This window comes from Furipterus horrens, unplaced genomic scaffold (genome assembly GCF_987537825.1).
Source record: "Furipterus horrens unplaced genomic scaffold, mFurHor1.1.pri manual_scaffold_11, whole genome shotgun sequence".
Taxonomy (NCBI): domain Eukaryota; kingdom Metazoa; phylum Chordata; class Mammalia; order Chiroptera; family Furipteridae; genus Furipterus; species Furipterus horrens.
In genome coordinates this window covers 29,013,610-29,039,363 of record NW_028327181.1, presented here as the reverse complement: position 1 = coordinate 29,039,363, position 25,754 = coordinate 29,013,610, and the positions used below count along the sequence as shown (strand labels likewise).

Below are 25,754 nucleotides of genomic sequence, written 5' to 3'. Positions count from 1 at the left end.
CAGTATCTATTGTAGTGCACGCCTAGGTGGGTGATCTGAGTGGTAGAATGGAGGCAGACCAGCCACACTGAAGAGGTAGCAGTGCTGTGCTAACTCTGCTTGTCATAATCTGTAGGCTAAAGACGAGGTAAATTTTGAAAGCTTCTATTAATTGTTAAGTCCTTTGATATACAATATATCTAATAAGCATTTTCCTTAGATAGAATTTGGCAGACAGTCCAGAGACCTAAAATTTTTTTTTATCATATTGGATACAGTTACTGTGGCTTAACTCCCAAACCTTAACAATGAACTTACATCCACATATTGTACTATCAGTGGCCTGCTGACTGACCACGCAGAGGTCATACCAATTAGCATCTCCATTGTCATTTTCCACTGTGGAGGCTCAGAGCCAACCACTTTTTCCCCAGGCCCCCAGCACTGAGCTCTGGCCCATGAGGAGTGAGTGCAAGTTTCCTGGGTTAGGTAGAGGATGCATCTTAGGAAGCTTTTATTTGGCCTGGTGCAGCAACCCTGCCCCCCCCCCTTCCCTTGATCTTGACTGGAATGTGAAAGTGATTCCTGTTGTTGCAGCTTCACAGGCGATCTGGTAGGCAGGGAAGAAAAAAAGAATCACACAAATACTGGTTCTGATGTTTTGAGATGTAGAACCATCATGTTAGCACCTACTTACTGGTAGATTAATTGTAAGAAAAAGAACCCATATGCTTGAAGTTGCTGTAAATGGTAATTCTGTGACTTGTAGCTGAAGGTAAAATTCCTCAGGTACTAGAAGTTTTCTATGGTATGTCTCTGAGCTTCAAAGGGCCAAAATCATGCATCATATAGGCAGCCCTTTTACACTGCAAGGATTACAAGTTCTGTAACTAGAATTTGCTCAGTTAGAATGTTCAACAGTTAGAGTCAAAACTCTTTCAGTGCATCTAATTCTAAAAGGTGAGAGAAAACCTTTTCCTAAAGAAGTCTTTGGACTGAAATCATTAGCAATTAATAACAATACAGTATCTGGAAGAAATACTGTTTATCAAAGGCATTTCAAAACCATAGATCCCCTTTAAGAAGAATCAGCCCCAGCAAACCACTACAGTTGCTTCTGCCCTTTGGATCTATTTGTTAACTCTTATAAAATTGTCCCTACGCTACAATTAATTTTTTTTTCACTAAGAAGTTTAGCATCACACTATATTTTCTTATCACTAAATATTTTTTGAAAATGTCTACAAAAAAATTAAAAAGTTAAATAGTTGGTATAAAATCTTATGTTGGTTATATTAGTTTCAGTGATTGGACATTTTTATATCTTACAATGGATTGCCCCACTAATTCTAGTAATCATCTGTCACCATGTGAATTCATCACAATATTCTGACTATATCTCCCTTCACATTTTCACCCATTCCCCAGCCCCTTCTTCTGGTCATCATTCCTTTGGTCTTTGTTCCTATAAGTCTTTCTTTTCCTTTCTTTCTTTCCTTCTTTTTTTTAAAAGATTCCACATATAAGTAGAACCATAGTGTATTTGTCTTTCCTTGACTTGTTTCACTTAGAATAATATCCTTTAGATCCATCCATGTTCTTGCAAATAGAAACATTTCACTCTTTTTTATTGCTGCATGATATTCCATTGTATACAGTAGTCCCTCTGTATATCGTGGTTCACTTATCGTGGCCTCACTGTATCGCGGGATTTTTAAAAATATTATATTTATTTATCACAGGTTTTTCGCTATATTGCAGGATTTTGCAGTACTGTATATGTATGTTGTTAAAGTTACGTAGGTTTAAGAGTGTAGAATATGTTTAAGAACATAAGTAGTGTTTATAACAGTGTGGAAAAGGTTAATAAGGGAGTAGGAAAGGTTAATAAGGGACTGGGACCGTTTATAAGTGTGTGGGAAGGGTTTATAAAGCCTTAAAGGAGCTGCACTAATTTGTATTCCCACCAACAGGGCATAAGAGTTTCCTTTTTGCCACATCCTTGTCAACACGTTATTTGTTGACTTTTTAAAAAAATTTTATTTTATTTATTTGTTTTTAGAGAGAGGGGAAAGGAGAAAGAGGGGGAGAGAAACATTGTTGACTTTTTAATAACAGCCATTTGAACTGATATGTGGTAGTATATCATTATGGTTTTGATATACATTTCCCTGATAATTAGTGATGCTGAGCATCTTATTTTAAGTATAATTTTGTTGATTATGTTATTACAGTTCCCCTAATTTTCCCCCTTTTCCCCCCTCCACCCAACACTGCCATGCCTCCAGCAATCCCCCACCCTTAGTTCATGTGCATGGGTTGTGCATATAATTTCTTTGGCTTCTCGATTTCCTATATTATTCTTAACATCCCCCTGTCTATTTTGTATCACCAATTATGCTTCTTAATCCCTGCACCACTTCCCCCATTTTCTCCCTTCCCCCTCCCAGCTGATAACCCTCCAAGTGATCTCCATATCTATGATTCTGTTCCTGTTCTGGTTGTGCTTGGTTTGTCTTTGTTTTTTAGATTCAATTGTTGATAGTTGTGAATTTGTTGCCTTTTTAATGTTCATAGTTTTGATCTTCTTCTTTTTCTTAAATAAGTGCCTTTAACATTTCCTGTAATAATGGCTTGGTGGCGATGAACCTCTTTAGCTTTATCTTGTCTGGGAAGTAGTTTATCTGCCCTTTCATTCTAAATGATAGCTTTGCTGGATAGAATAATTTTGGTTGTAGATTTTTGCTTTTCATCACTTTGAATACTTCTTGCCAGTCCCTTCTTGTCTACAAAGTTTCTTTTGAGAAATCATCTGATAGTCTTATGGGAACTCCTTGGTAGTTAACTCTCTGTTTTTTTTTCTTACTGCTTTTAAGATTCTCTGTTTATCTTTAACCTTTGGCATTTTGATTATGATATGTCTTCATTTGGTCCTCTTTGGGCCCACCTTGTTTGGGACTATCTGTACTTCCTGGACTTGTATGTCTATTTCCTTCACCAATTTAGGGAAGTTTTCTTTTACTATTTTTTCAAATAAGTTTTCAATTCCTTCCTCTTCCTCTTCTCCTTCTGGCATCCCTATTATTTGTTTGTTGGCACATTTGGAGATGTCCCAGATGTCCCAGAGTTTCCTTATACTATTCTCTTTTTTTTGAATTCTTGTTTCTTTGTTCTGTTGAATGTTTATTTATTCCTTATGTTTCAAGTAGTTGATTTGGATTCTGGCTTCCTTCTCTTCACTGTTGGTTCCCTTTAGATTTTTTTTTTTAATTTCACTTAATATAATTCATTTCTTCCTTTATACCTTTATATTGTTGCCATACTCAGTGAGTTCTTTGAGCATCTTGATCACCAGTGTTTTGAACTCTGCATCTGATAGGTTGGCTATCTCCATTTTGTTTAGTTCTTTTTCTGGGGTTTTGTTCTGTTCTTTCATTTGGGCCATATTTCTTTGTCTCTTCAATTTGACAGCTTCCCTGTGTTTTTTTCTGTGCACTATGTAGAACTGCTTTGACCCCCTATAAATGACACCTGTAATTTGTGTGGGGTGGAGCATTAGATAATTACCAAGGTGGAGGAACTGGCTTCACCACTTTCTGGCTTTTTGTAAGGTGAGGGGTCAGAGGGGACTGTGGTGCTACCTGGTTTCTGGGGGTTTGCCTGACTCTTGTCCCATTACCAGTCACTTTACCCACTCCCTGTATGTGACTGGTGCCCTTCCACCTGTTGCCTTAGTGAGTGGGTTTGTGTTATGTTTTAAGACGGTGTGGGCCCTTTAAGCAAAGTTTCCTGAAAATCTGGCAGTTTTTTCTGCTGCCCCAATCCCCACTGTTTTTTACCACCAGAAGTTATAGGGATTTATCTTCTGGTGCTGGGACCTTGGGCTGTGCTATCTGGCCTGGGAATGGGATTGCTCACTCCCAAGGTATCCCTCCTGATTTTTATCTACTACACATGAATATGGGACTGCCCATTTTGCTGCCTCCACTCTTGCCTCTCTGCACCACATTGCATCTCCTTGCCTCTCTGCCCTGTCTCTGTGTCTCCGCCCCTCCTATCCATCTGGATGATTGTGGCTTCTTTAAACGCTTGGTTGTTGGATTTCCATACAGTTTGATTTTCAGACAGTTTTGGGTGTTATTTGTTTTGAGATTTAGTTGTAATTCTTTTATTCGTTTTGTGGTTGTTCAAAGAGTCAGAGCATGTCTACCTATGTCTCCATCTTAACTGGAAGTACAATGTTGAGCATATTTTCATATGTCACCATTTGCAGATGACATGATACTAGATATAGAACACCCTAAAGAGTCCACCAAAAAATTAAGAAAGTTAATAAAAGAATTCAGTAAAGGAGAAGACTAGAAAATTAGTATATAGAAATCTGTCATGTTCCTATACTCTAATAATGAACAATCAGAAAAAGAAATAAAAAAACCAATATCATTCACAATTGCAGCAAAAAGAATAAAATACCGATCTATTTTACGGGACTTCCGGACAAGATGGAGGTGTAGACAGACACGTTGCATCTCCCTCCACAACTAAGAAGGAATACAACTACATCAAAACTAGAAACAATCAGAAGTTCCAGAAAAATCAAACAACACGGAAGTCCAGCAAACAAAGATATAAAGAAGAAATACTCATCCAGACAGGTAGGAGAAGCAGAACCGGGGCGGAGAGGATGCAGTGTGATGGCAGCAGCAGGCAGGCTGGCGGAAAGTGCAGTCACACATTTAAAAAAGTCAGGCAGGACACCTGGGGAGCATTCCCAGCTCCTCACGGGATCTTGTAGCTCATGGTCCCGGCACCAGGTAAAATCAAGCCTCATTGTTTCTGACTGTGCAGACCAGTGGGGGTTGGGGTAAAGGCAGAAACTGCTGGTCTCAGCAGAGTCCGCTTGTTTAAAGGGCCCCCACAGTCCTAGAATGTCTCCAGACCCACCCACTCTGGTAATGATGGCCAGGGCAGCAGCTAGAGGGGCGCCAGTCCGGTGCAATAGTGGAAGAGGTGCCTGGAAAAGGGGTGAGTGCTGGGCTGGCGGCATTGTTCCCTCTTGGGCCCCTCCCCCACATACAGCACCACAACGTGGTGAAACAGGTCACCCTATAGTGACGAATCACTAAGACTCCGCCCCATACAACATAACAGGAGCGACAGCTCTACCTGGCACGCAGAGGCAAACAAACACAGGAGCCTGTTAGATTGAGGCGACATAGAAATATGGCCCAAAAGGGAAACAGAACTAAGCGACAAGGAGATAGCCAACCTAACAGATGAGGAAATAGACAACCTAACAGATGCAGAATTTGAAACACTAGTGATAAAGATGCTCACAGGCTAGACAGATATGCTTGAGTACGGCAAACACGTAAGAGAAGAAGTAAAGGCTATGCTAAGTGAAATGAAGGAAAATCCACACAAAACCAATGGTGAAGGGAAGGAAACCAGGGTTCAAATCAATGATTTGGAACATAAGGAAGAAAAAAACAGTCGACCAGTGCAGAATGAGGAAGCAAGAATTTTAAAAAATGAGGAAAACGTCCCAAAATTTGTGAAGAAGATGGACATACAGGTCCAGGAAGCATGGAGGGTCCCGGGAGAGCTGAATCCAGAGGGGACCACACCAGGACACATCATGATTGAGATGCCAAAGGTGAAAGATAAAGAGAGAGTCCTGGGGGCAGCAAGAGAGAGGCAGAGAGTTGCCTACAGGGGGTGCCTACAGGACTATCAGCTGATTACTCAGAGGACACTTTGCAAGCAGGAAGGGACTAGCAAACAGTATTCAATGTGATGAAAGGCAACCTGCAACCAGGATTTCTCTATCCAGCAAAACTATCATTTAGAATGGAAGGGCAGATGAAGTGCTTCCCAGACAAGGTGAAGCTAAAGGAGCTCATCACCACCAAGCCATTATTATATGAAATGTCAAAGGGACTTAGTTAAGAAAAAGAAGATCAAGACTATGAACACTAAAATGACAACAAACTCACAACTATCAACAACTGAATCTAAAAAATAAAAACAAAATTCAACTAAGCAAACCAGAATAGGAACAGAATCATAGGTATGGGGATCATTTGGAGGGTTATCAGCTGGGAGTGGGGAGGAGGGAGAAATGGGGATATGGTGCAGGGACTAAGAAGCATAATCGGTTGGTACAAAATAGACAGGGGTAAGTTAAGAATAATATAGGAAAGGGTGAAGCCAAAGAACTTATATGCACGACCCATGGACATGAACTAAGGGGGGTGGGATTGCTGGAGGAAATGGGGATACTGGGCAGAGGGGAGCAAAGGGGAAAAATATTGAAACTACTGTAACAACATAATCAATAAAATATACTTTAAAAACTATTTTACAAGGAAAAAACCAAAGAATAAAATACCTAGAATAAACATAACCAAGGAGGTGAAAAACCTATATTTTGAAAACTGTAAGACATTGAGGAAAAAAGTGAAGAGGACACAAATAAATGGAGGAATATAACATGGATATAAGGAACCACAAAAGACCCTAAATAGCCAAAGCAATATTGGGGGGTGGGAGGAATGGGATGTATCATACTCCCCAATCTCAAACTATACTACAAAGCTATAATAATCAAAATAGTATGGTACTTGCACAAAAACAGACACATAGATCAATAGAATAGAATAGAGAACCAGAAATAAACCATCAATTAATGTATGACAAAGGAAGTAAGAATATACATTGGAGCTATGACAGTGTCTTTAAAAAATGAAATTGGACTGCTCTATTAAGCCATATACAAAAATAAACTCAAAATGTGTTAAAGGCTTAAATGTAAAACCTGAAACCATAAAACTCTCAGAAGGAAACATAAGAAGTAAACTATTTGATATCAGTCTGATTAATATCTCTTTGGATATGTCCCCTTGGGCAAGGGAAACAAAAGCAAAAACAAATAGGATTACATCAAACTAAAAAGCTTCTGTACAGTGAAGGAAATCTTCAATAAAGCAAAAAGGCAACCTACTGAATGGAAGAAATATTCACAAATGATATATCTAATAAGGGATTGATATCCAACTTATATAAGAAACTCATCCAACTCAATAACAGAAAAAGAAACAATCTGATTGGTAAATGGGCACAGGACATGAAAAGGCATTTTTCCGTAGAAGACAGACATATGAAAGGATGCTCAGCATCACTGATTGAAATGTGACTTTTATGCATAACATTTCATTGTGTAGTTATAGTTTAATTATTTAGTGATTTCTCTAGATTTTGAACATTTAAGATGTACTAGGGATGAGCATTGGTTCTTTGAGATAAATTAAGTGAGATTATGGACACAAAATAATAAACATATTTAAGGTTATATAATGAACACTTCCATTAAAAATATTGCTCTTTTTGAACAAAATAAGGAAACAAAAAATTGAAACAGACTCATAGATACAGAGACTGGACTGGTGGTTTCCAGAGGAGAGGAGGTTAGGGGTTTGGTGAAAGAGGTGAAGATATTAAGAAATACAAATCTGTAGTTACAGAATAGTCACAGGAATTGTCTAACCACCAGACTGTACACCTAAAAGGTTAAAAAGAAAAAATAAATAAAATTTTAAAAAATCATGTTATTCAAACCCCCCCCCCAAAAAAGTAAAAAAGGGAATGCTCTTTTTGTCTAAACCTCGATTATACTGGGTGCCATCATATTTTAAAACCTTTGCTAATTTTTAATAGGTAAATGAACTGAGATTTTATATTTTGCAATTGCAAATTTGTTCTTTTTTTGATATATGCCTCTGTACCATTGTTTTGCAATCACTAAGTTGCTATTTGCCAAAGTAAACCAATAACAAAAAAGGAGAAGAGAACCCTACTCGTATCCAAGTCATATATCCAATTTGTTCAAAACTGATGAGAAAGAAATGATCAGTGTTCCAAAATCACATCCTCAGTCTGAAGCAGCTTAACTTGAATCATTGCACCGAGTCACAAAAGATACATTGTGAAGCACAAATAATTGCTTGCCCTTCTCCAGTCCCAGTTCTTACTATCACCTTGAATAAACACGTCTTGGCTGTCACAGAACAGAGCCGAAGCTCTAGCATCGCATATTGACAGGAAGGAAAGAGTGTGGCCCTAAAGAACTTTCTCCAAATGACATTCACCCCTTTACAGGATAAGCTGCTTCTAGCCAAGAGACGTGTCTTAAGGGAGAGCGACGGCTCCTAACAGAGTTTGTTCTGGGTGACTGGCAGTGAAAAATCCTGGATTTACTTAACTCTGGTTCACGTAATCTTGATCGGCTCACAGTGCTGCAGTTTGTTTGATCTCTTTCCATCAAAAGTCCTTCTAACAGCTTCACTGAGATATTTTACATACTGCAAAATTCACCCATTTGAAGTTGTACAATTCAGTGGTTACCTATTATTTTCACAGAGTTGTGCAAACATTTTCACAATGCCATTTTAGGACATTTTCATTACCCTAAAAACAAACCCCTTACCCATTAGCAGTCACTCCCCTTCTCTGCTACAAATCCAGCCCTAGGCAACCACTAATCTACTTTCCATGTCTTCAAAAGGCTTTCATAATAAAATAATCCCTAGAATTTACTTTGATTTACTTCTTGGCTGTTACAAGACTAAAAGGTCACAATAGCATGATGGAAATAAAAAGAAAAAAAATCAACAATAATAGTCCTGTTAGGTCTCCAAACACAGGGGTGGAGGGGAGGTAGGTACGCTCTCAACACACCCAATGGCCTTCCGCTAGTCCTCGCATAAGACACACGCAGACTGGCACCGGCCAACTCTGGCTCTAGGTGACGGCCACCAAGACCAGACCTGCCCTTGGAGCTGGTGTTCACCACTGATCTCCTCAGCAGGCATAAGACTTTTCTGAGGGACAATTTTTGCAAGTAACTAATGACACTTCTTCACAAGCCAGAAGAGTGATGCATATTGTAAACTTGGGGCAAAGTGAGCTGGAAGTGACATGGGCTGCCCGTGAAGACTATCTCAGCTCTGACCTGTGGTACCTGCTGTGGGGGCTTTCTTCCACACATCCTCAGAGGAGCGGATGTGAGAAAGTGACCCCAGAACGGGACAAACAGTGCCTCCAATACCGCAGAACAGCGCGCAGGAAATGTGCTCCACGGTTGCTAAGCTTAATCCGAATAAACCTCTTCTTAGAAGCAGCCGAGCAGCAACACCCAGACTGTCTGTGACCACAAACGCAAGCGTTAATCACTGCAGCTCAGCGCCTTGTGGTCAGCCGACAGGCAACTCCGTGAGCAGTTGTTCTGCGGTGGGTTGCGATAGATATTTTTGGACTGTCATCTCTTGCATTGTGTTAAGCTCTTACTGCCTGATGCCTGGATTTAATGGCACAGACAATGCTTAGTATTTTTAAATCAGTCACAACAGAACTGCAAGGAGAAGAGGAATGGTGCTTGGACCTATTATCTTGACAAATCCTCAAATTTTTAATGGGATTCAAGTTGATTCCCTTGGAAACCGCAAGATTTGCTGACTAGCAAATGGGCATGACCTGGATAATGATTCCTTCTGTCTGCTGCCCGGGCTACCTGCTGTCCTATACAAATAGCTCAGTTCTAAATCATTTCAGCTTCTTGGGATAGCTTAAAGGACAAAGACTGCTTCTGTGTACTTGTCCGAAGTGGGTGGAAGGTGTTGGATGGAGAAAATGGATGCATATGGAGATTGTAACATTTCTGAAAGGAGGCAGGAAGATGGGATTTTCCATGTTGGAAAGAGGGTGTGGGAAGCAGTGACTGGAAGCTTTCTTTCTTCCTCTTGCCTACCCTCCCACGCTCTTAGATTTCAGGATACACAGTGTCACTAGGGTACATTCCTCTACCTCTTCTCAGTAAACCATGAATTCAAATTATTAAGAGAAGGAGGAAGGGAAACTAACATTTAGTTGATGTCTGTCCTTTGCTAAGGTTTTAATACATTATTTAATATAATTATCATACCAAATCTACAAAAAGGAAGAACAATTCTGATTACGCATATGAGGAAAGAGGGGCCTGGGTGAATGAATGACTTGCCCAAGTCATAGAGATGAGAGCTGGGCAAGGCTGTGTCCCTCACATCCACTGAACCCTGCTCACTAAGTATTGAAGTTAAAGCCTCCATTTTCTTTTTTCTTTTTTCTTCATGGTTAGAATGTTTTAGCAATAAAGTGTTTTAAATTAAGGTATGTACACTGTCTTGTTCAACACAATGCCATTGTACACTTAATAGACTACAGTGTAGTATAAACATAACTTTCACATGCACTTGGAAACCAAACCATCCATGGGACTGACTGCATTGTGACACTTGCTGTGCTGCAGGGGTCTGAACCTGGACCCGTGATGTCTCCGGGGTACGCCTGTTCCCAGGACACGCCATGCCGGCCCCTCTGCTGGCCCTGCTCTCTCAGTCTTTCTGCTTTTGTTACCTGTCCATCATCCTCTAAGACTCAGCTCACAGTTATCTCCTGAAACTCTGTTCGACCCCCAGGGAGGGACACATCCTTCTTTGTTCTCCCCTGTGTTCCCCATGCCTCCCTCCCCTCCCTTTTTAAAAAGAATTACAACATTATACTGAAGCCATTCACTTCTGTGTCTCCCCAGTTCCACGTCACCTGTAAACTTCTGCTGGGGATACTCTTGGCTCATTCTCTTTACATCCCAGCACAGTCCCTAGGCTGGAATTCAACAAACACATGTCAAGTTCAAGTGGGGATGATTTCCTAAAATTGCGTGTAGTGGACACTCCTCTGGACCGAGGCCCCCACGCCTCCATTGCTATGTTGTCTGCTATGGCTCACAGTTGAGTCTCTCCCTAAGCACCGCTCTCGGCTGCTGTGCCTATTTATGACCCTTCCCCAGGCGTATTCCATAGCGGATGGCTGTCCCATGTGCGGTCAGCAAAGCCTGGGTCCCTCGCCTTCGAGGGCCATCCCAACTTCAGGGCCCACGTCGCCTTGGCTGAGGCACGCAGCGCACCTTCTCCCTGCGCAGCCCCGCCTGCTTCTGCCCTCAGGGACAGGAAGCACCCCCCCCCCCCACCTCCCTCAGGGACCCAGCTCACTCAGGGCCTGCTGCTTCCAGCCAGGTCTTTCCCTGTTGCCCTGTAAAACGGGAAGCCTGTTCCAGCCTTTTCCTGACTACGTGACACTAGAAGTGAGTGATCTTTCTGGAGGGGATTCTATTGCCTGTAATGCTGGAGTGCCCCTTCATTTCTCCCTGGAAATATTTCCCCTTAATTTCCCTTGTTTAACATGATAGACCCAACTGGAAAGTTTTAAGTGCACAGAGGTGCTAGTCATGGTGACTCCTACTATGAAGAAAGAACTCAGTGAAGACTGGCAAGCATTTCAGAAGGAAGTCCAGTCCTCAGCTGTCCTGCATTGTTTCCTGCAGGAGCTGAGGTGAGGTTAGGCCCGGGAGAGTGCTCGGGGTGGGAGAAAAGTTCATGGCAGCAGTGGCTTTCATTCCCCTCTTCGTGTTGGCTCTGAGATGGTACCTGCAGACTCAGCCTAGACTGGGGGTGAAGCAGGTGTGGGGAGCGTTTCTGAGGGTGTGATGTTTAAGCTTGTGCCAAAGGGGGACTATTCCTCTCTGCGAATGTACACCCTTCCCTGCGATGAAGCACAAAGGAGGTGGGAACGGCACCCCTGGTAGCAACAACTTCCAGGAGAAGAGGAGGGAAATCGCAGGCAGTAGCAAGGGCTCAGGTAAAGGATTTCCTCAGGACGCGGGCCACGCTGTTGCAGCAGCAGCTCAGCAGTGACCATCCCAACTCTAGGGCTATAATAATGGGAGTGAAAATCAAGGTCCGTCTGTAGTATCAAAACTAAAAGGTTATTTGGTAAAAGGCTTTTATTACCTTAATACTGCTTTTTCTATGCTTTTTCCCCTTTTCCAGTTGAAACAGATAGCCTTCAGAATTGCTACGACTAATTTTCATTTGGTTTCTTTGGCTTTTCTCTGAGTTGAGTCGGGATTCACTTTCTATTCTTGATAATATGGGTGGAAGAGTGACACTGGCCAAGGCCCCTTCACGGGGCTGCACCTCGGTCAGCTGCAGTAAGGCTTGCTCATGCTGCCCCATGACCTGGGCAAGCCGTGAGTCTGGAGACGCGCTGGCAGGTTGGCTGTCTGAGGAAGAATGGAACTTCCTTAATGGAAAAAAAAAAAGCACAAATCTGTTAGTAAAACCTGGATACATACATAACACAAAAGTCTTTATAAGCCATTATTTTCATGTATTACTTACTCTATAAATCAAATTAGTGACCATTAGCTTAACCTTTTCATAAATACACTAATTTTTTATCTTAAAATGCTTCTATTTTTCCTTTAGGATATTCTAGGTCCTATTTAGAACTTTCATTTAATGCATTTAAAATAGAAAAAGCCACAATTTTTAAAAGCAAAAAACCTCCCCGCTCCAAAATACCTAAAAATGTTGGATTAAATTAAACAAACATCATTTTCAATATACAGTATTCCCTCACCTATCACGGGTATTACATTCCAGACGCCCCCACCCCGCGATAGGTGAAAATCCATGAAGTAGGAACCTTACATTTATTTTAGTATTTATATATATATTAAGGCTTTATAAACCCTTCCCACACGCTTATAAACCATTCCCACTCCCTTATTAACCTTTTCCACACTTTTATAAACACTACTTATGTTCTTAAACATATTCTACACTCTTAAACCTACGTAACTTTAACAACATACGTATACAGTACAGCAAAATCCTGCAATATAGCAAAAAAATCCGCGATAAATAATTAAATATAATATTTTTAAAAATCCCATGATACAGTGAGGTCACGATAAGTGAACTGCGATATAGAGAGGGACTGCTGTATAGTTTAATTTGTAAAAGAAGCAGGGACTCCTCAAAGACCAAAACAAACAAACAAACAAAATAAAAATCCACCTTAAAACTAAAGCAGATTTTACATAAGCTGAAGCAATGGCTTTCTTGGTGAAAGTTTTGGACCTGAGAGCTTGAGTTTTGACATTTAACCCTGGCACTGGATATGTGAGATCATGGCCCCATGTGGAGCCGAGAATCAGAACTGAAATGCCTGGAGGAAGACTGTGACCCTCGAAGAGCTGCATTACTAACAGAAAGACAGGTTCTTCCTCCCCCGCAGTGAACTGAGCTGCATGGAGGAACCGTGGGCAAAAGGACTCTGCAAGGATCCCAAGAGCACCCTGCCTTGTAGTGGGTGCAGGGGGAAGCCATACTTTACAACTTATAGGGGTGTTCTTGAGGCACAGTGGCTCTTTCCATGACTATTATTATTCCTGCTTATGAAGGGCAAAAAAAGGCCCTCTTTGCTATGATCTATAAATATTTATTGATGCTGATAAGGTCATTCTCCTTAACATTTGTTCAGTCTTGTAATTGCTAGAAAATAAGTGACCAAAATTTTATTTTCTTCTGCCATCCAACTGTACTAATTTCATTCAGAGGAGAGGATTTTAACACCCTCTTGATATCAATGGATAGATCTTCCAGGCAGAAAATCAACAAGGATATGGTGGCCTTAAATGACACACTAGATCACACGGATTTAATCGATATCTTCAGAGCACTTCATCCCAAAGCAGCAGAATATACATTCTTTCCAAGTGCATGTGGAACATTTTCTAGGATAGACCACATATTAGGACACAAAACAAGTCTTAATAAATTTAAGAAGATTGAAATAATATCAAGCATCCTCTCTGATCAATGGCATGAAACTAGAAATAAATCACAAGAAAACTGAATAACACACAAAGACATGGGCTAAATAACATGTTACTAAACAATGAATGGGTTAATAATGAGATCAAGAAAAAAAATCAAAAGATTCCTTTAAACAAATGAAAATGAGAACATAACAACCCCAAATCTATGGGACACAGCAAAAGCAGTCCTAAGAAGGAAATTCATAGCATTATAGGCCTATCTCAAGAGACAATAAAAACCTCAAATAAACAACCTAAATTTACACTTAAAGGAACTACAAAAAGAGCAAAAACAAAGCCCAAAGTGAGTAGAAGGAAATAATAAAAATCAGATCATAAATAAACAAAATAGACTCTAAAAAAAATACAAAAGACCAATGAAATCAAGAGCTGGTTCTTTGAAAAGATAGGCAAGATTGACAAACCTTTAACCAGACTCATCAAGAATAAAAATAGGACCCAAATAAGTAAAATCAGAAGTGAAAGAGAAGTAACAACTGACACAAAAGAAATACAAAGAATTGTTAGAAAATATTATAAACAACTATATACCAATAAATTGTACAATCTGGACAAACTGGATAAATTACTAAAAACATAAAATCTTCCAAAACTGAATCAGGATGAAGCAGAAAATCTGGACAAATTATAGCTAGTGAAATTGAAGCATTAATAAAAAAATTCCCAAACAAACAAAAGTCTTGGACTAGATGGTTTCATGGGTGCATTTTATCAAACATTCAAAGAAGAACTAACATCTATTCTTCTCAAACTATTCCAAACAATTCAAGAGGAGGGAAGACTTCCAAGCTCATTTTACAAGGCCAGCATTATCCTAATTCCAAAATCAGAATAAAGACACTACAAGGAAAGAAAATTATAGGCCAATATCCCTGATAAGCATAGATGCCAAAATCCTCAACAAAATATTAGCAAATTGGATCCAACAATACATTAAAATACATTAAAAAGATCACACACCATGATCGAGATGCAAGTTTGGTACAATATCCACAAATCAATAAATGTGATTCACCACATAAACAAAATGAAGGATAAAGGTCACATGATTGTATCAACAGATGCAGGAAAACATTTGATAAAACCTAATGCCCATTTAGGATAACCCCTCTCAACAAAGTGGAAATGAATGTAATAAAAGCCATATATGACAAACCCACAGCCAACATCATACTCACTGGGAAAAAATTATAAGTGTTTCCATTAAAATCAGGAACAAGACAGGGATGTTCACTTCCATCACTATTATTCAACATAGTACTGAAAGTCCTAACCACAGCAATCAGACAACCGGAAGAAATAAAAGGCATCCAAATAACTATCATTATTTGCAGAAGCTATAGTATTGTATATAGAGAACCCTAAAGATTTTACCAAAAAGCTACTAGAATGGATAAGTGGATTTAGTTAAGTAGTAGGATGCAAAATAAATATCCAGAAATCAGTTGCATTTTTATGCACCAATAATGAACTATCAGAAAAAGAAGTTAAGAAGACAATCCCATTTAAAATTGCATTTAAAAATACTTAGGAATAAATTTAACCAAGGATTTAAAAGACCTGTGCTTGAAAAATTATAAGACATTGAAGAAGATACAAATAAGTGGAAGTATATACCATGTTCACGGATAGGAAGAATTAGTATCATTAAAATGTCCGTAATACCCAAAGCAATCTATAGATGCAATTCAATTCCCATCAAGACACCAATGATGTCTGTCACAGAACTAGAACAAATGTTCCAAAAATTTATATGGAACCACACAAAACCCCAAATATCCACAGCAATCTTGAAAAAAAAAAGTTGAAGGTATTATGCTATCTGATATTAAAATATACTACAAGGCCATCAAAGTAATCAAAACAACATGGTACTGGCATTAAAAACAGACATACAGATCAATGAAACAGAATAGAGATCTCAGAAATAAAGCCATGCCTTTATGGTCAATTAACATTTGACAAAAGAGGCAAAAACATAAAATGGGGTAGAGATAGTCTATTCAATAAATGATTTTGGAAAAATTGGACTGATACGTGGAAAAGAATAAAACTAGATCACCTTCTTACACCATGCACAAAAATAAACTCAAAATGTATTAAAGGTTTACTTAGTAGATTCAAAACCATAAAAGCTGTAGGAGGAAACATAGGTAGTAAAATATCAGATGCTTCTTGTAGCAATATTTTTTCTGATATATCTCCTCAAACAAGGGAAGCAAAAGAAAAAATGAACAAATTGGACTACATCAAACAAAAAACCTTTTGCACAGTGAAGGAAACCATCCACAAAATAAAAAGACAACCCACTGCATGGGAGAACATATTCATCAATTACACAGCTAATAAGGGGTAAACATCCAAAATTTATAAAGAACTTATACAACTCAACACCAAAAATGGGCAAAGGACTTGAATAGACACTTCTTCAAAGAGGACATACAGATGGCCAATAGACATATGAAAAGATGCTCAATATCACTACTCATCAGAGAAGTTCAAATTGAAACCACCATGAGATATCACCTCCCACCTGTCAGAATGGTTGTCAACAATAAATCAACAAACAAGTGTTGGCATGGATGTGGAGAAAAGGGAATCCTCATTTGCTGGTGGGAATGCAGGTTGGTGCAGCCACTGTGGAAAACAGTATGGAGGTTCCTCAAAAAGTTAAAATGGAACTGTCCATGACCCAATGATCCCACTTCTGGGTTTACATCCAAAGAAACCCAAAACACTAATTTGAAAAGATATATGCATCACTATGTTCATTGCAGTGTTATTTACAATTGTTAAGATTTGGAAGCATCCCGGGTGTCCATCAGTCAATGAGTGGATAAAAAAAGCTGTGGTGCATTTACACACTGGAGTAGTACTTGGCTGTAAGAAAGAAGGAAATCTTACGTTTTGCAACAGCATGGATGAGCCTGGAGAGAATTATGCTAAGTGAAATAAGCCAGTCATAGAAAGACAAATACCACATGATTTCACTTGTATGTTGAACTTTATGAAGAAAAACTAACAAACAAAAATAGAAACAGACTCAGAGATACAAAGAACAGGTTGAGAGCTGTCAGAGGGGAGGGTAGATTGGGGGTCTGGGTGAAAAAGGTGAAGGAATTAAGCAAAAAACAAAAACAAACAAACAAAAAAACTCATAGACACAGACAACAACAGTGATTTCCAGAGGGAAAGCGGGGCGGGGAGGGGTAGAAGAGGGTTAAAGGGGGAACAGATGACCTGGGGTGGTGAACATAATATACAATATACAGGTGACGTAATAGAATTGTACACCTGAAACCTGTGTCATTTTACTAACCAACATCACCTCAATAAACTCAATAAAAGATAAAGAATAAAACATCACTGACTCTATATAACAATAAAAAATTTTGGAAATATAAGGTTCTGGATAATATACTTGACAAAGATAATATGTAGGGAAGGAAGAGTGATAGGGTAATAACAATACAATGATTTTGAGTATATTCTGGAGAAGAATGGATATATTAATTTAGCACCAGACTAGTTAAGTATGTAAGTTTAAAGAAAAAAATAATAGAAAGAGAATATGTATTTCCAAATCAGTACAGGGAAAAAGTAACAAAGAATATTCTATCCATTCAATAGAAGATATAAAAAGAAGATGCATAAACAAAGTGATTAGGAAGGACAAGTTTAGATAGTAGAAATAAATCAAATATATGAGTATCATAATAAATGCAAGTATCTTAAAGTTGGAATCTGTCCACAAACAACAACAAAACAAAGTATCCCAGAGGATGTAACATGGGGGAATATTCCCCAACTCATTTTATAAGGCTGGTATAATCTTGATAACCCATATATATGGGGCCAGTGGCAGATAGAAAAATTTTAGGCCAATCTCATTTCATGCATGTGAATGTTAAATCCTAAACAGAGTGCTAACAAATCAAGTTAGTAATTTATAAAGAATACAGTATGACAAGTTAGGTTAATCCTAGGAATAAAAGGACAGTGCAACATTAGAGAATGTTAATATATTTAACTTCATTAAAGTATTAAAGGATAAAAATTTTTAATTGATGCAGAAAAGATTTGATGAAATTAAACATCCATTTATGATAAAAGTTCTTAACAAAAGAAATAGGAATAGGAGGGAATTTCCTACCCATCTCCCCTCCATATCTACCAAAAATTAGATATTATTTTTAATGGTAAAAATGTTAGAAGCACTCCCTCTAAATTCAGGGGAAAAGACAAGGCACTATGTCTTCTAGGAAGCTAACTCTGAGTCATTGAAGGCGTACCCCCTACCTCCAATAGCACTTTTAAATGTCTTCTGATCAATTCATGTGTAAGACTGTCTCCCTACTTTGAAAGTAAGATCCTTGAACAATAAAAAAAGAAATTAACAAAAAGGTGGGGTGGGGCAGTCGAGAGCAATGGGGGAAAATTGGGACAACTGTAATAGAACAATAAAAAAAGAAGTTTAAAAAAAAGTAAGATGCTTGAAGGCACCCATGTATCATACTGCTTTTGTATCTTCTGTAGCATTTCAGCACCAAATCCAACATATATCAGGTGTGTAATAAACACATTTGATTGAACGACATCAAGAAATGTCCTCTGAAGTGATTTTTAAAATAACTTCTTTATTTCTGATTGTAGAAGTAATATATCTACACTATAAGGAACTTGAACAATTCAGAAAGTACAAAGAAGAAATTGAGAATAACCCCAACTGTTCTTGCCAGAGATAACAACTGTTAACATTTTGGTGCATTTTTGTTCTTCTGTGCACAGTTTAATATAGACAATTGCCTTAGGTGTAATTTTGTACCTTACTATTTTCTTTTTATAGAAGCATTTCCTCATAATCATAACTTTTAATGGTTACATGGATGTTAAATATCACAACTTAACTAGGTATTTCCTTATTGTTGGATTATTGTGGTCATTTCTGTAAATGATATTTTCGTACATATATATTTTTCTGTATTTTAGACTATTTTCTTAGGATAGGCCATTATATAATTTGTTTTCTCCAAACAGTACTGTAACCCTCAAAATATAGTGATCTTTATTTGACTGAGTCTCTTGTCCTTCTCTACTTCCCTCCCCACCCTCAACCTCTGGCTTAACTAGAATGGGAAAAGTAGAGGAGACAGGGAAAAAGAAAAGAAATACATAAAAGTAGAAATCGGAGCCAAGAACATTGTTAGGTAAATTTTTCCCCTCACCTGAAATCCCAGGACCCCCAGCCCTCCAAACCACTTCCTGTTCTCCCTTGCCCGCCTGTCTCCCTCAGTCTCCCATTTCTCCTCTAGACAGCCACTTGAGAAAAAAGAATTCTTACCATAGTATTTCCAAGTTCTTATATTTTGCCTCTGTATACATTTGCTTGGGTTGCTTCTTATTTTCAGTTGGTCTGTTAACATTTATGTTAGAAACAGACTGGGAGCCATTGTGACTCAGAGGCAGTTGTCTCTCAGTAAGTTCATGAAGGTAGTTCAAGTCCATATTGGAAAGAGTGTTGATGTGCAGTTGCTGATATAAAAATCTTTTCTCTCCTTGGTCTTTGTGTCCTCTTTCTTCACTGAAATTCATTACTGAGTGATATCCAGGAGAGTGTTTATATAATATCTTGTCAGAAGCCTGCTGTGCTGGAGCAGATTTATTGGAGGTTACTTTGGGCTCCTGGCTCCCAAGTGCGCTTGGGTGGTGTGCATCATAGTTAGGGGCATTCGTGATCACAGTTATTTCATGCTCTGCTGAAGCATCAGTAGGCTTATTTTGACTTCTCTGTTGTCTGAGAGTGTTTTTCTGGTCTCCTTGACTGACAACAAGCTCTTCAGTTGCCAGAGACTTCAGGCTGCGATTGTGCTTGGGCTGTTTTCGACGCTGGTGCACGGCTGGTCTTCTGGAAGGTTGCTGCCCATTGGTTGTTTCAGAAGACTGACCTCTTGGTGCAGTACTTGAACTTGCACTTTCACATTGAGACCAGTGCTCCTGGGGTAATTCCAAAAAGATATTTTTTGGTTAATGCAAAGTTAAAAGTTTGACACTCTTCCCAGAAGTTAAATTAGTGTTTTTCAAACTGGAAGTTGAGACTTCTAGGAAGGTGAGCATGGAATTGAAAAGAAATAAAGACCACAGAGGATTTTTTCCTACATCAGGCAATGACAGGATAATATAGCTGGGTGACTCCTGGAAATTTTAGATCGTGAATTTTCTAGAAAGAAATAGAATGTTTACAATGGGCTTTATACCAAGGACAAGTCTTTGACTTAAACTGTTATAAAATTAAGTGTTACCAAGTAGGGGGTGTGGGCAGTGGGAGAAGCTGTACCTCTAAAGAGCTGTGATACAAATGTATTTTAACTAATATGAATATTTAAAAAATATTAACCAGAAAGAACATCAATGATTTTCTTTACCAACCAAGTACAAGTTTAGTATGAAATAGTTTCTTTACCAGATCTTTGTACTTATATAGTTCAGAAGCTAGAAATAACCTCTTCACCAGAGAAAACAAATTAGGTTTTATTCAGAGGATTGTAAAAGATTGTGCATTGGGATAGGACTTCGGTGAAAGCACAAGGGTTGCTTTGCTTAGGTTCCTTACTATCACCTCACTTAGGAAAACATCTGGGGGAAACATTTTGATTTCACAAGTCTTTTACGCTTTTCATAGTCTTGTCACAACAAAATGTACTCTTGACATAATAGATACACTATGTAACCATATTGTGCTGAGCCATTTAGAAATAGTTTCCAAGAATAAAGCACTCATTATTTTGTGAAAAACTAGCTGAGTTAAGAGGCCTTTGGAAAGAATGATAAAAGGCTTACTTAAAACAGTAAGATGGCCATACGCATCAGCGTGTTACGTAACTGCAACACATTTCTTCCTTTCTGAACTCACATATGTAAAGTCTCTGTGGCCCGTATTCATGCAATGGCAATCAAAATACGCAGATTGCCCAGATCATTGAGAAAAAAGCTCCAGGTAAATAAATCATGTTCTTGTTTAAATGGTTCGTTTTAGCTTATAATGAAGAATGATCAAAGTATGGCAAGGAGTTCAACTTTTATTTCACTTCTCTGATATAATTGATGAGACTAATTGATTCCTGTATAATATTAAGTGGTATTCTATTTTGAATGAAGTCTCATTATAATGATAAGGTTGAGACTATTTAAAACAGTAATAAACCATATTACTTCTTACTTCAGATTTCTAAGTACAAATTTGAAATTTAGAGTATATTCTTCCTAGAATTTGAGCTTTCTGGAGGATTGGCCAAATTCTGATTAGCTCCTCTAAACTTAAATTTTTACAAGCGGTGCTACAAAAAAGAAGAGTTCCTTTTCTGTATTTCAATTATGATAGGTCTTGGCCCTGGCTGGGTAGCTCAGCTGATTAGTGTTGCTCTAATATGCCAATGTTGTGGGTTCTATCCCTGGTCAGGGTACATACAAGAATCAACCAAGGAATGCATCAATAACTGGGACAACAAATCAATCTCTCTCTCAAATCAACTAAAAATTAAAAAAAAAACAACAAAAAAACCCCCAAAACACCAGTTCTTCCTCCCCTACAGTATATTGAGCTGCATGGGGGAACCATGGGCCAGAGGGCTCTGTAAGGAGCCCAAGAGCACCCTGCCTTGTAGTGGGTGCAGAAGGAAATTGTACTTAACAATTTATAGGCGTGTTCTTGAAACACGGTGGCTCTTTCCATGACTGTCATGACTGTTTATGAATGGTAAAAAAGGCCCCCTTTGCTATGATCTATAAATATTTATTGGTGCTGGGAAGGTCATTCTTTTTAATATTTGTTCAGTCTTTTAATTGCTAGAAAAATACGTGGCCAGAAACTCTTTCTCGGCTGCCGTCCAACTATACTTGTTTTGTTTCTATCTCCTCATTCCCACAAAAAAAGAAAAAGAAAAGTCTATTAGGACATTTTTTCCTAGGGCACCAGACCTGAAGTCTCAGGTCACCACTTGGCTTTAGTCAAGTTCTACCTCTACTTCTGACAATTCAGGTTATAATAGTATTCTTCACAGGGGGCTTGGTCAACAAGGCCAAGAACTCATCATTTTGTGAAACTTCAATAGTCTCAAGTGCTAAATTCACTATTTATACAAATGTAAGTGCCCAGAGGTGGCATGTCAGTCCCCAGAGAGGAAGACATTTATGGCCTCACTGTGATTTCTCTGACCTCCCCAGCAGCCACTTGAGATCCATGGTTCATTGAAGGTATATCACCCTACAATGGAGGCATCAGGTATCACTCCTTAGGTGGCAAGACCTGAGCTCCCTGACGTTGATACACAAAGCCATTCTCGGGCTAGTTAATCTCCATCAGCACTGAAATCCTCTGTTTCATTGAGCTCTCACTGGGGTTCTTTTGTTACCAGCACGCACAACCAGTCCATACTCTCATGCACTCAGAATAACTGCTTAATGACAGTGGGTTTTCCTGCCACACACAGAGCGGGATCCTCTCACTGGACCATTAGCATCAGGGAATCCTGATGCCTAATGCTAGGATAATAATTTCTTAGTAAGACCCATACTTAGTTATTAATGTTCATTCGCACTGCGCCATCGGGGCGGGGGCAGTTTGCCCCAACACTGAGGAAGGCAGTACTCAGCGGCTCTCTCTTCTATAGCATCGCTGTTTACTGAGGGAGAATATATGCTCTGATCTCAACCAAGAAGTTCATCCTTTCAAACAGAACCCATTCTTGCTCTTCAGGGAAGCACACATGCAACCTTCTACCTCCCTGGCAGTTACCCTGGTCAGCCCTGTAGTTTCGAGTGTTGTGTCTGGTCTCCAAGATGAGTTCTGACACAGAGAAGCTTCTGTTGTGTTTATTAACAGTGAAGTTTCAGTCAAGATGGTAGAGTAGGTAAACACGATACATGCATCCTCCCACGACCACATCAAAATTACAACTGACCTACAGAACAACCATCATTCAGAACCACCTGAAATCTAGCTGAACAAAAGTCCTATAACAGAGGATATAAAGAAAAAGCCACATGGAGACTGGTAGGAGGGGCAGAGGCATGATATGGGCTAGTCCCACACCCACGTGTGATGATTAAAAATCAGCAAGGATATACTGGATGTGGAGGTCCCCACTGAGGAGGATGTGGTCCCAACCCTATACCAGGTCCCCCAGTCCAGGGTTCCAATACCAGGAAGAGAAATCCCCATAACTTCTGGTTACAAAAACCAGTGGGGATTGTTGCTGAGAGAGACAGAAGGCTGCTGGAGTCTCAGACATTCCTCTTCAAGGGTCTACACATGGAACTTAGACTCACTCAGAGCTCCAGCACTGGGGCAGTGGCTCAAAAGGCACCAGAAACATACAGGGAGGAACTGGGTTGTTTGGTATCAAGGCAAGAGCTGAAGGAGCAGCTTTCTCCAAGACAAAGTGCTAGCAGAGGCCCTTGTTCCTTTGCTGAGCCCTCTTCCCACACAGCCAGCAGGCAGGTGCCATATCTGAGTCTCCCTCTACCTGGCTCACATTGTTTTCCCTACCCTGGGGATTCCCTGAGATCCCATCCCACCCAATTTGTGTGCCCACCCAAGCTGTTTCAAGTGGCTTTTCCATACAAATGACCTGTCTTGGCTCATGTGCAGACTTTCCTAAAAGCTCTCAAATGTTCACAAACCCCAAACAAACAGGATCTGGCTTCAGCATGTTCCATACATTTTGCTAAGTGGTCCTGGGTTCAGCACTAGCAGGAACTGGCCTTCACAAGTGACACACTCAAGGGACGGAGTCAGTGGGCACTAGCACTCCACTGAAGTGAGTAGGCTGTGTAGGCTGCTCCGTGCACAGCAGATCCTCCACTGTAGTTCTGAGGGTCCTTGAAACTAATAGGCATGGGGGTAAATCCCTCCCACTGATGTGCCAATAGCAATCAAGGCTCTACTACAACAGGAGGGTACACATAGCCCACACCTGGAGTGTCTAGTTTGGGTGACTGGGGAGATTGTGCCACTGGGCTACACAGGACACATACTACATTAGGCCATTCTATCAAGACTGGGAGATATAGCAGCTCTAGAAACAAATACAGGAGGCAGCCAAAACGAGGAGACAAAAGACATGTCCCAAATGAAATAACATAACAGAACTCCAGAAAAATAAATAAACAAAACAGAGAAAAACAATTTACTAGATGCAGAATTCAAAACACTGGTTATAAGGATGCTCAATGAACTTATGGGAAGGGTAGAGGAACTTACTGAAACCTCCAACAGAGAGATAGGCAACATAAAAAAGGAGATAGAAAACATAAAAGATAACCAGTCAGAAATAAAGATTACAATAACTGAAATGAACAATACATTACAGGGCATCAACAGTAGAGTAAATGAAGCAGAGGATCATATCAATGATTTGGAAGATAAGGAAGCAGAAAATAATCAGAACAGAACAAAAAGAGAATTTAAAAAATGACGATAATGTATGGTATGGAGCCTCTGTGACAATTTGGAGCATATGAACATTCACATCATAGAAGTGCCAGAATTAGAGAAAGAGCAAGGAATTAAAAATATATTTGAAATAATAATGATGGAAAATTTCCCTGACCTGGTGAATAAAATAGACATACAAACCCAGGAAGTGCAGAGAGTTCCAAACAAGGTGAACACAAAGAGGACACACTAGGAAACACCATAATTAAAATGCCAAAAATTAAAGACAAAGAGAGAATCTTAAAAGCAGCAAGAGGAAAGCAGTTAGCTAAAAGGGAGCTCCCACTTCCGGCCAAGATGGAGATGTAGACAGACACGCTGCGTCTCCCTCCACAACTAAGAAGAAACACAACTACCTCAAAACTAGAAGTAACCAGAAGTTCCAGAAAAACAAAGTGCATGGAAGCCCAACAGACAAGGATATAAAGAAGAAATACTCGTCCAGACAGGTAGAAGGGGTGGAGCTGAGGCAGGGAGGACACGGTGTGGTGGTGGCAGCAGCAGCAACAGCAGCAGCCCAGTGGAAAGCACAGTTACACGTTTTAAAAAGTCAGGAGGGACACCTGGGGAGCGCTCCCAGCTCCTCACCAGACCTTGCAGCCCAGGGTCTCAGCACCGGGGAAAATCAAGCCTCATTGCTTCTGACTGTGCAAACCAGCGGGGGTTGGGACGGAGGCAGAAACTGCCAGTCTCTCAGCAGAGTCCGCTTGTTTAAAGGGCCCCCATGGACCTAGAACGTCCCAACTGATTTCTCAAAAGAAACTCTGCAGGCAGAAGGGACTGGCAAGAAATATTCAAAGTAATGAAAAGCAAAACCTACAACCATGATTACTCTACCCAGCGAAGCTGTCATTCAGAATAGAAGGGCAGAGAAAATGCTTCCAGGACAAAGTAAAACTCAAGGAGTTCATCAGATCCAAACCACTGTTATATGAAATGTTAAAGGGACTTATTTAGGAGAAAGAGAATCGAAATTATGAACATTAAAATGAAAGCTGTATCACAACAACCAACAACAGAAGCTAGGAAATTGAAACTAAGGCAGACTAAGTAGGCAGCAAGAGTGGGAAAAGAATTATAGGTATGGGGAACATTTTGGGGGGAGGTGAGCTGGGAGGGTGAAGGGGGAAAAGGAGGGAGATGGTACAGGAATTAAGAAGCATGCTAGGAGGGAGTGGGGTAGACAGGAAGATGTTGAGAGGAACTATATGCACAATCAATGGGCATGCACTAAGGGGGGGCACAGCTGGAGAGAGGGGGTCACTGGGTGGAGGGGAACAAAGGGAAAATAAATTGGGACAACTCTAATAGCATAAACAATAAAGCATATTTAAAAAAAAAAAAGGGAGGTCCCATAAGACTGTCAGCTGATTTTTCATCAGAAACTTTGCGGGTCAGAAGGGATTGGCACAAAATATTCAAAGTGATGAAAAGCAAGGACTTAAACCAAGATTACTCCTCCAAGCAAAGCTATCATTTAGAATCAAAGAGGTAAAGAACTTTCTA

General features: G+C 39.6%; 1 protein-coding gene across 2 annotated transcripts in view; it reads right to left on the bottom strand.

Moving 5' to 3' along the window:
* Nucleotides 1-25,754, bottom strand: part of JHY (junctional cadherin complex regulator) — a 99,494-nt gene that overhangs the window by 4,059 nt on the left and 69,681 nt on the right. For both annotated transcript variants that reach the window (XM_090291018.1, XM_090291019.1), the window contains exons 4-5: nt 19,098-19,750; nt 11,862-12,153 (exon numbers count right to left, since the gene is read on the bottom strand). In XM_090291018.1, the coding sequence (XP_090147144.1) occupies nt 11,862-12,153; nt 19,098-19,750 (945 nt within the window). The remainder of the gene's footprint in view (nt 1-11,861; nt 12,154-19,097; nt 19,751-25,754) is intronic.